Consider the following 10,624-nt stretch of genomic DNA (forward strand, 5'->3'; position numbering starts at 1 on the left):
GACGGCCGCGCCGTCGTCAGCCGCCGCGTGGACTCGTAGGACGGCGCGTAGCTGGGCTCGTAGGACGGCCGGGGCGTCGCCGTCGCCGGAACCCCGCCGAGGAGCGTCGCCGCGGCCTCGGCGGCCATCGCCGCGTAGCCCCGTTCGTTCGGATGGATTTTGTCGTCGTAGTAGTCCTCGACGACGTCGTCGCCGCCGAGGGCGCTCCGGAAGTCCATGATGGACCCGCCGACGGCGTCGGCGACGTCGCGCTCGAGGGCCGGCAGCTCCTCGTTGATGACCGACGTGTCGTCGCCCCACTTGCCGCTGCAGCAGAGGTAGGGCGTCGTCGCGCCGACGTAAAAGTAGGCGCCCGGCGACGCGGACCGCAGCTCCTCGATGAGGTCGACGTACGTGGCGACCCAGTCGTCCTCGATGGCGCCCCAGAGCGACTCCTTGGCGTCGTTCGTGCCCAGGCTCACGATGCCGACGTCGAAGCGCGTCTCCATCATGTCGTCGTAGCCGCCGCTGTCGCGCCAGGGCTTGAAGCCGTCGCCGTCGCCGACGGTCGTGCCGCTCCGGCCGAAGTTGTGCACCTCGTAGCCGTCGCCGAGCAGGTCCTGGAGCAGGGACGGATAGTCGTGGCCCGCGCCGTGGCCGCCGGCCGTGATGCTGTCGCCGGCGCAGGCGACGACGACCACGGGTTCGGCGCACCGCGGCAGCGCCAGCCCCAGCAGCGCCGCGAGGACCTTCGTCATCGCAGCCCCAGCAGCGCGAGGACCTTCGTCATCACATAACCCCTTTTTTTGTGAAGTCAACTTCGACGTCAACCTGGTCGAAGCAACGAAGCGGTCGGCCTGCGCGATGGCAGCTTCTTATACGCGATATAGACTCCCTGACACATGGACCAAAGAAAAACACAAGCTCGCCTTCACCGTCGACGGCGTCATGAGCCCGGAGGAGTGCGGCGCGCTCGTGTCGCGCGCCGCGGCCGTGGGCTGGAAGCCGTCGCCCATGGCGCCGCTGCAGATGGGCCACCGGTCGCGCTTCGACGACGCCGAGCTCGCGTCAACGATCTTCGAGCGCCTGCGGCCCTACTGCCCCGCCGTGCACCTGCGGCGGCGCCTGCTCGGCCTGACGCCGACGTTCCGCTTCATCAAGTACGCGGTCGGCGCGTCCGTGTCGCCGCACCCCGACACGTCCGGCGGCGACAAGCACACGCCCGTCGGCGACCCGAACTGCTCGCTGTTCACGTGCCTGCTCTACCTGAACGACGGCTACGAGGGCTGCGAGACGTGCCTCCTGCCGTCGCCGGGCTCCGCGCCGCCGCCGGCCGACGCCGCGGACGACGGCTGGCCGCGCGTCTGCGAGGCGCGGGGCGTCGCGGTGCCGCCCAGGGCGGGCCGCGTCCTCGTCTTCGAGCACGACATCCTGCACGCCTGCCCGCCGCTGCGCGCGGGCGAGAAATTGGTCGTGCGCGTCGACCTGTGCTACGAGGACGTCGATCTCGACGGCAAGCGGCTGCCGCATCCGTTCCGCGACTCGACGCTCGCGCCGCCGCCGGGCGCGCGGGTGCCGTCGGCGGGGGGGAAGAAAGCCTTCGCCAAGCTCCTCGGCGGGCGCAAAAAGGAGTCCGTCGCCGACAGGATCCGGAAGCAGCTCGAGGCCGACGCCGCGGCGAAGCGGCGCCGCGACGCGTTCCCGCGGCCGGCCTTTTCGCGCGAGGGGCTCGCCGGGCGCGCGGCCGTGGTCACGGGCGCCTCCGCGGGCATCGGCGCCGCGCTGGCGGAGGCTTTGGCCGTCGACCTGGGCATGGTCGTCGTCGCCGTCGCGCGGCGCGCGGAGAAGCTCGAGGTCGCGGCCGCGGCCGCGAAGGCGCGCGGCGGCGACGTGCGGCCCGTCGTCGGCGACGTCTGCGACGCGGCGACGGTCGCCGAGGCGCTGCGCGTCGCCGCGGCCTGCGACGGCGGCCGGCCGCCGCGGCTCCTCGTGAACAACGCGGGCCTCGCGCTCGACGGCGCGACGCTCCGCGGCGGCGACGACGCGGCCATCGCCGCGACCTTCGGGGTCAACGCCCTCGCGCCGGCGACCTGGACGCGCGCCTACCTCGCCGCCCTCGAGGCCGCGGAGGCGCCCGCGGGCCACGTGCTCCACGTGAGCTCCATGTCCGCGCACCGGCCGCCGAGCGCCGCGGACCTCGGCGTCTACGCGGCGTCCAAGGTCGCGCTCAAGGCCCTCGCCGACGCGGCGCGCGCCGAGCTCCGGGCCGCGAAGCGGCCCTACCGCGTCTCCTGCCTCTCGCCGGGCCTCGTCGAGACGGACTTCTACGTCGCCAAGGCGGGGCCGCACGCCGCGGGCCTCGTCTACGCGGCCGCGGAGACGCTGGCCGCGCGGGACGTCGTCGACGCGGCGCTCTTCCTCCTGACGGCGCCGCCCCACGTCGAGGTCGCGGACCTCCTCATCAACCCCGTCCGCGCGGCGGAGGAGGCGTAAGGGCCTTTTTTTTGTTTCATCTGATGGCGCGCCCGACCCCCGGCGAGTGAGGCCGATCAGCGACACGGCCTCGCTGCTTTGCTGCCCTCGCTCGTATGGTCCGGCGCCTTACGCTACGTGAGAAATTTTTCCGCCCGCCGCGCCGCGATCAGACGACGTGGGGGAAGCGCCGGAGCTGGGGTTATGCGGTTGTGTTGAGCCGCGACGTCGCCGCAACCTCTGCGCGCCTCATGCGCGCCGGAGGCTGATGCGCGGCGCCGTGGACGACGCTCCGCCCCCGCTCCGAGTGGCGGACCTCGCGGCGATGATTGCGGGCAGCGTTCGACGAGAGACGAGAGACGAGAGGCGCTGCCGCCGTGCCAGGCCCGGCCCGCGCGGCGCCGCGGCGCCGCCGGGCCGTCGCCCGGCCGGTCCGGCCGGCCGCCGCGCTCCCCCGGACGCCCTTCGACGCGCGCGGCCTTTTCGCAGTCCGCCCGCGACCCGCGCCCCGTTCCCCAGGTTACGATGGCGCCCGCGAAGCCCAAGACGTCCAAGAAGAAGCAGGCGAAGTTCGTCATCGACTGCTGGCAGCCGGTCGAGGACTCGGTCCTCGACGTCGCCACGTTCGAGAAGTTCCTCCGGGACTCGATCAAGGTCGGCGGCAAGGCCGGCAACCTCGGCGACTCGGTCACGCTCTCCGTGGACAAGACGAAGGTCGTCGTCGCCGCCGAGCTCCCCTTTGCCAAACGCTACCTCAAGTACTTGACGAAGAAGTACCTCAAGAAGCAGCAGCTCCGCGACTACTTGCACGTCATCGCGACGAACAAAACCACCTACGAGATGCGGTACTTCTCCATCAACTCCGAGGGCGACGACGAGGCGTAGAGCACGCCGCGATTCGCCGACTTCGCCGTATAAAAGTACCCCTCTTCGAACTCGTCGCGTGATCCGTCGGTGGCGCGCGGAGCCGGCCGCGTCGCCAGTGGTCGAGCGCTTTGCGAGGCGTGCGGCGCGCGCGAGCTCTAGAGGCGACGCGCGCCGCGCGGAGCCTCCGGGGCCAGCGCAGTCGAACGAGAGCAACATGGTGGTGCTGCAGCTCCTGCTGCTGCAGCGCGTCGCGGCGATGCGCGCGCCCCGCGCGCCGTCGCTCGCAACGAACCGACGCGCGGCGCTGCGCGGCGCCGCCGCGGTCCTCGCGACGGCGGCGCTGCCGGCGAGCGCCGCGCCGCCGCCCGTGCCCGGCGCCTTCGACTACTTTTCGCAGTGCGCGAGCGTGCCGCGGGCGCTCGTCATCAACAGCGTCGACGTCGACGCGACCGTGGCCTTCTTCTCCAAGGCGCTGGGCATGGACTGCGTGTCGCGGTCGCCCGACGGGTCCGCGCCGGCGTCCCGCGGCCGCGACGATGTTCGAGAGGTTTGGGGTGGGAACACGATGAGCAATCGTCACCGTCATGCGTGGTAGGTCCGCGCGAGTGAGCTTCGGGCCGACGCAGCTCTCGCGGCCGGCGGACTTTGTTCCGGGCATCTCGTCCTTCGAAGTCGACGGCGGCCACTTCGCCCTCGAGGTGCGGCCGTCGCCGGCGGCCGCCCCCGCCGAAGCCGTCGCCTACGTGCAGCTCGCGCTGCCGACGCTCCGCGCGTCCAAGGTCCTCGCCTTCGGCGGCGAGGTCGTCGACGCCTACGGCGTCTGGAACGTGGTGGCCCCCGGCGGCGTTCCCGTGCGGCTCCTCGTCGGCGACGAGCGCCGCGACCGCGTCATGTACGTCGCCTACCGCGTCCCGGACGCGAAGAAGGCCGCGGCGTTCTACGGCGCCTACGGCTTCGCCAGGGCGCCCTACCCGCGCGCGCGGCCGCCGACGGCCGACGAGTCGCCCTTCGACCCGAACCCGCCGAAGAACGCCGTCTACCTCGAGTCGTGCGCGGACGCCGTCGGCGTGCTCCTCATCCCGGAGAAGAAGAAGCGCAAGGCCGCCGACGCGCCCGCCGCGGGGGCCGACGCCGTCGGCGCGCTCCGCCTCCGGTCCGCCGACACCGCGGGCGTCGCGCGCGACGGCGCGGGCCTCGTCGTCGACCTCGCGGGGGACATCTAACACGAGTCGTATTTCGCGCATGGACTATGTACGTGTATCGAGCGCCTCGGCCGTGCCGTAAACCGTACGCGAGGCGACTTTGTCCATCTAACACGAGTCTCGCCGGGACACGCGCCACGCCGCGACCAATTGATCCTGCGCGTCCCGAGGCCTCGGCCGTACGCGAGGCGACGTCGTCCTCACGTTAATCCTCACGCGGCACCGCGGCGGTACTGTTGGCTTCAAATAATCGCAGCTTTCGAGGGATATATGCAATGAAGATATGCTTAATTTGGAGTTGTCACCCACTTCACCTCTCTTCCGCGGGGCAGCATGGGGCCCGCCGACGCGCCGATCCTGCCGTCGAAGGATGCGGCGGAGCCGAAGCGCGGCCGCGCGTTCAGCGTCTTCGCGCTGATGCTCGGCGCCACGGCCGTCGCCGCCGTCGTCCGGTCGACGACGGTGCTGAGCGCCGTGTCCACGGGCGCGGAGCTCGCCGTGAACGGGCGGGGGCTGTACCACTGCAAGAACGGCTACCCCGACGTGCCCAAGGCCTACGACCGCGACTGGGGCGACCTGACGGGCGACTGGTACGTGGTCATGCAGAACCCCGCGGACCAGGCGCGCGAGTTCGAGTGCGACCGCATGGTCTTCGACATGCGCAAGGACGACGCGCGGCTCCGCCAGTCCATGCTCTACGAGCGCGAGGGCACGGATTACTACTGGAACGTCACGCAGGCGGAGTACAAGGACCGCACGGGCGTGTGGAAGGACACGGAGAACCAGTTCTGGAGCTCCGTCTACGCCGTGGGCACGGAGGACGACGGCTCGCGCTGGGTCGGCTGGTACTTCTGCGGGCCGGCGGTCGCGGCGACGAAGAAGGGCATCTCCTATATCCTCAAGGACTCGACGGACGGCCTCACGAAGAGCTTCTACAAGAAGGCGCGCAAGGCCGCGAACGCCGCGGGCGTCAACGACTACGGCAAGATGGTCGAGGTCGACATCGAGGACTCCTGCGACTACACGTTCCCGACGGCGGGCGTCTAACTTTAACTTGTGTTTTTATTTTCGTTACCGTCTAACTTTAACTTGTGTGTTATCTTTACTTTTTAAGGGCCGCGTTGCCGAAGCAGGGCGCGTAGCGAGGCGCGTCGGGCCGCGCGACGGCGGCCGCCGCGCCCGCGCCGCCGACGGCGACGATCGGATAGGCCGCGTCGAAGGAGCCCCGCACGCCCGGCCGCACGCGCGTGCCCGTGGGCACGTAGCGCACGATGAACGCGAGGCGCCGCCGGCCGCTCCGGTTCGGGTCCGACCGGTGGATCGTCCACGCCTAGGCCGAGGTCCGCGTTTCCGACGCGCGTATCGCCGGCGGACGCCGGTCCGCGCGGAATGGGCCTCCGCGTCGCCCCGCCGGAGGAGGACCTTGCGGGCCCCGGAGACGTTGAGCTTCGCGGCGTCGACGGACAGGTTGAAGTTGTCGAAGCCGTCCGTCGAGCCGCCCGCGTCGACGACGAGCTCGTCGACGCTGCGGCCCCGCGACTCGGGCTGCGCGGCGTACGGGAGGACGTCCATGGGGCCGTTGCGCTCCGTGACGTCGTCGAGCGCGACCCACACGGACGCGACCTGCGGCGCGACGTCCGTCGACCCGGGCGGCACGAGCGGCCAGTAGTTCGAATCCTGGTGCCAGCAGATCTCCTTGCCCGTGTGCGGCATCTTGCAGAGGATGCGCGACGTGAAGACGGAGACGTCGTCCGCGCCCAGGAGCCGTCGAGCCAGCGCCAGCATGCGCGGCAGGCGGCACGCCGCCAGCACCTCGGGGACCGTGAGGTGGAGGTTCAGCAGGTCCTCGGGCGCGAGCTCCGGCGGCCGCGCGTCGACGAGCGCCGTGCACAGCGCGTCGAGCTCGTCGAGGCTCGCGCCGGCGAAGAGCGCGATGGGGAAGACGCAGCCGTTCGCCCGGTACTCGGAGGCGACGGCGTCGAGCTGGGCAGCCCACGCAGCGTCGTCGTCGTGCTGGGCAGCGCCGTCACCGTCCTGGGCAGCAAACTGGGCAGCTCCGGCGGCCGAAGGCATCGCGGTGGCGCCGTCCTGGGCAGCATTCCAAGGCATCGCGGTGGCGTCGTCCTGGGTAGCAAACTAGGCAGCTCTGGCATTCGAAGGCAGCGCAAGCGCGGCCATCGCAGACAGACGACACGGGGAAGATGCAGACAGATATCGGCAGACGAGATGAAGTTGACCATGTCAATGAGCCAAAGTTTGCCGACGTCAGCGAGCCAAAGTTTGCCGTCGAGGACCTGGGCCGCCGCGGGCGAGCACTGCCGCGCCGACCCGAACCTCTCGACGCGCCATGGAGACCATCGAGATCCCGTCGATCCGCCTGGACCGCGAGGCCTTCGAGCGCATCCGCGAGGCCCTCATGGTCGTGCTGTCGCTGCTCAGCTTCTGGGTCATGGCGGCGGCGGAGACGAGCCACCACTACCAGTACCACTACAAATTCTACCCGTCGCTGACCTTCTTCGTCTGGGTCGGCGTGCTCTCCTTCGTCTACACGCTCGGCATGGCCGTGGGCACGCGCACGGGCGCGCTGGGCGTCGAGCTCCGGCGGCAGCTCGAGACCGCGGGGCCGCCGGTCCTGGCCTGGCTCACGTACACGGCGGCCATCGCGGCGTCGGCGACGTCGACGGACCTCCACGCGACCTTCGACGAGAGCGACGGGCCCGTCTGCAAGGCGCGGCACGGGGCAGGAAAAGAGTGCGAAATTCCCAACTTCAAAGGCTCCTCTCTCGGCCGTTTTCCACTCGTTTTGGCTGATTTTTGGACGAGCGATCATCTCTCGGAACGGTCTCGAAGCGTGGATGCTTTTTCCGGAACGCGCGCGCGCGGAACACTCACGTTGAAGCGAACTTGAATCACTCTTTTTCCTGCCCAGGCGCGTCAGTCGCACGCGCGCGCGGTCGCGGGCGCGTTCTTCTGCGGCCACGTCGTCACGGCGACGGTCTTCATGTACGGCCTCTGCGCGGCCTACGTCGGCGTCGTCGTCTCGTCCGTCTACGGCGGCGGCGGCTTCGCGAGCGACGTCGAGGCGCCCCGCGTCGGCTTCGCGGGCACGACGGGCTACAACGAGATCGACGCGTCGGACCTGCCGCCCGCGCCGCCGAGCCACCAGAACATGGCGCTGTAACGTGTGAGTGAGGCGCTCATCCAGGGGAGTGTACCTCGGCGAGCCGAGTTTTCGCCGTGTTAGGACCGGCGGAAGCAGAACCAGCAGTGGTTCTCCCGGTAGACGTGGCCCGGCGGCGCCGTCGCCGTGGGCCGCACGACGGGCGACGCGTGGGGGTTCGCCTCGGCGCGCCAGAACCAGCGGAGCCGCGACTCCGCGGCCGCCGCGGCCTTGTCGTCGTCGTCCGCGTCGGCCTCGCCGAGGAGCGCGGCGCCGACGGCGAGCGCGTCGAGCTCGGCCTCCTGGGGCGTGTAGGACGTGACGACCGTCGGCGACCCCCGCGCGAGGAGCGCCCGCAGGGACGCGCGCCAGGTCGCGTAGCCCCAGAGGCCCGGGTGGAAGAGGAGCGCGACGTCCGGCGGCGGCTCGCGCGCGCCCGGCCCCGCGAGCCACTCGTCGTAGAAGCCGGACGCGTGGGCGACGCCGCCGCCGCCGCCGACGCGCGCGGCGGGCCGGTCCGCCATGCCCGGGCCGACGACGATGATTCGGACGGCGCCGACGCCGCGCCGCGCGACGGACGCGACGAGCGGCGCCCACGCGTCGTCGTCGCCCTCGCGACCGGGCTCGCCGCCGACGACGTGGACCACGAGCTCCTGCGGCCAGACGGCGAAGCTCATGACGCGCTCCACGGCGCCGATGGCCGTCGACGCGAAGGACCGCCGGCCCGCGTCGTTCGGCGCCAGGGCGCCCTCGTCGACCATGGCGTCGTCGCCGTCGCTCTCGGCCATGGCGGCCATACGTTCGCAGCGATGCGCTTTCGTGCGGTCGCGCAGCGGTCGCGCACGAGTCGTCAATGCGGCGTCAGCGGCGCGCGGAGGCTGCACTCTGAGAGAGGCTCTCCATCGTTGTGGACAAAATCGCAAAATCGCAAAGCCGGACACTTACTAATCGACGGACCAAGTTGCAGTGAAATGTATCGCTCGGCTGAAACGTCGTCTTTTGATGGAGACAATGTGGTTGGTCGGCGGAGCGGGGCTGCGTCTGGGGTCTGGGGCGCCCGAAGGTACTATGCCCGCGCGGCTGCCGGCCGGAATCGGGGCGACGAGAGAGGGGTTCGCTTGGCATAGTACCTTCGAGCACCCAGAACCTCGCCGCGGGGACCGCCTCGCGCGCGCGGAGAGAGAGGGGAAAATGATCTCGGCTTCTGCGTGCTCCCGAGACGAGCGGGCTGAAGATTTGGGATGCTCGACCCCGAATTGCCATTGCGAAGTGTGCTCAGTTTCTCTCCCCCTGGCCTGGAACATGCCAAACCCAGCATCAGAGATCGTGCGACCATCATCGACGACGTCCAACCCTTTTTCGAAAGTAAACTTCTAGGTTCAATAAGTTACTGTTGCGTTCCGGCCGACGATTGGTAAGTGCCGGAGCTCCGCGACGGCGTCCGATGGCCGACGTGTCGGACGCCCGAACCTGGCCCCTTTGGCTAGCGCCCAGGGACGTCTCGTGTGGCTACAAGCGACAAAAAAAACCGCTCCGTTGGGGACGAATGGCCGGCCGTTTCGCTGGTGTGAGCAGAAGACCGCGGCCTCGATCTCGACGCGAACGAGGCTAGCAGATGTGTCTCGAGGTTATATCGGCTGCCTTCTAGCGTAACTGCGAAGGCTGGCGTGGCTAGGTAGGGCGCCGATAGCCTCTCCATCGACTGCAAGTTACAGTGCACGAGAAGCCGACAGAAGGCGATTCGGCCGGAAGCATGATGGTTCGCATCGCGGCCTTGTGCACGCTGGCCGGCGCCGCGGCGCTCTCCGTGTCGCGCGCGCCCTTGGAGGCGCCGCTGCTCTCCTCTCCCGTCTACTCCTTGGCGACGCTGAACGGCGACGACTCGACGAATATGAATATCTGCACCTACGCCACTCCTGTCGGTATCCGGCCCCAGCGGCGCTGGACGCTGAGCCTCTACCGCGGCACGCGGTCCCACGCGAACTTCGCCGCGCGGCGCCGCGGCGTGCTCCAGCTGCTGCGCGAAGCGCACGCGCCGGCGACGCACGCGCTCGGCGGCGTGTCCGCGGCGAGGGTCGGCGCCGTCGACAAGGCGGCGGCGTGCGAGGCCCTGGGCCTCGACTGGGAGGCTTGCGGCGACTGGGACGAGCGCGTGCTGCCGGGCTGCGCGGCCTACCTGCGCCTCGTGGCCGTCGACGGCTCCGTGGACTGCGGCGACCACGAGGTCTTTATCTGTCGCGTCGCGGGCGGCTTCGGCGACGCCGGCAACCACCTCACGACCGGCGAGCTCCGGCGGCTGGGGCTCATCACGGCGAAGGGCGCCGCCGTGGAGCCGGCGGCGGCCTTCGCCCCGGCGCCCGCGGCGGCCTTCCACCAGCCGGCCTTCGCCCCGCCGAAGCCGCGTTACGCGAACGCGCGCGCGCCGGAAGTTCCGGCAACCCCCGCGGACCCGCCGATCCGCAAACACAGCGCCACGATACGCGAACAGGGCGAACCATTGCGCCCGGACACCGAAACCTCCGAGCAAGCCGAGCGGACGCCCGCGCCGCCGGCGGTCGAGGCCGAGGCCGAGGCCGCGCCGCCGCCGGAGGCGAGCTCCGACTCGGACGTCGTGGACGTCGAGTTCGCGGGCGCGCAGACCAACGGCGTCGCCGCCGCGAAGCTCCAGGACCTTCCGGACGACGACGACGACCTCAAGGGCTTCTTGCTCGAGGCGCTCAAGGCCGTGGCCAAGGCCAAGGGCGTCGACGTGTCCGCGTGCTCCGAGAAGGCGGACCTCGTCGCCGCCATCCGCGCGGCGCCCGCCGCGGCGGAGCCCTCGAACAGCACGGCGAGCGGCCTCGATCTCGGCGCGGGCGACTACGACGGCGTCCTCAACTACTACGAGAACGTCGCGGTGCGCCGCCTGACGAAGCAGATGGTCGCGCGCGTGCTCCAGGCCGCG

The 10,624-nt window shown here is 70.6% G+C and overlaps 5 protein-coding genes across 5 annotated transcripts in view; 4 read left to right on the top strand and 1 right to left on the bottom strand.

Annotated features, from left to right (window-relative positions):
* Positions 1-737, bottom strand: part of AURANDRAFT_71115 (hypothetical protein) — a gene marked incomplete at both ends in the record, with an annotated part of 4,101 nt that extends 3,364 nt beyond the window's left edge. Inside the window, one exon of the mRNA XM_009037078.1 lies at positions 93-737. Within this exon, the coding sequence (XP_009035326.1) occupies positions 93-737 (645 nt within the window). The remainder of the gene's footprint in view (positions 1-92) is intronic.
* Positions 738-843: 106 nt separating this feature from the next.
* AURANDRAFT_23772 (hypothetical protein) lies at positions 844-1,473 on the top strand (the record flags this gene model as incomplete). The annotated part of the gene is made up of 1 exon (XM_009036580.1): positions 844-1,473. A coding segment is annotated over one exon (630 nt), but the record flags the coding sequence as incomplete, so codon positions are not given.
* Positions 1,474-1,968: 495 nt separating this feature from the next.
* AURANDRAFT_15865 (hypothetical protein) lies at positions 1,969-2,451 on the top strand (the record flags this gene model as incomplete). The annotated part of the gene is made up of 1 exon (XM_009036581.1): positions 1,969-2,451. A coding segment is annotated over one exon (483 nt), but the record flags the coding sequence as incomplete, so codon positions are not given.
* Positions 2,452-2,988: 537 nt separating this feature from the next.
* Positions 2,989-3,330, top strand: AURANDRAFT_8613 (hypothetical protein; the record flags this gene model as incomplete). Its single annotated transcript, XM_009036540.1, has 1 exon — positions 2,989-3,330. A coding segment is annotated over one exon (342 nt), but the record flags the coding sequence as incomplete, so codon positions are not given.
* A 1,523-nt stretch (positions 3,331-4,853) lies between these two features.
* Positions 4,854-7,701, top strand: AURANDRAFT_62473 (hypothetical protein; the record flags this gene model as incomplete). Its single annotated transcript, XM_009036582.1, has 3 exons — positions 4,854-5,561; positions 6,874-7,239; positions 7,450-7,701. The coding sequence occupies 3 exons, from the start codon at positions 4,854-4,856 to the stop codon at positions 7,699-7,701; spliced, it is 1,326 nt and encodes a 441-aa protein (XP_009034830.1).
* Between the last annotated feature and the right edge of the window lie 2,923 nt (positions 7,702-10,624).

This window comes from Aureococcus anophagefferens (assembly GCF_000186865.1).
Source record: "Aureococcus anophagefferens unplaced genomic scaffold AURANscaffold_5, whole genome shotgun sequence".
NCBI lineage: Eukaryota > Pelagophyceae > Pelagomonadales > Pelagomonadaceae > Aureococcus > Aureococcus anophagefferens.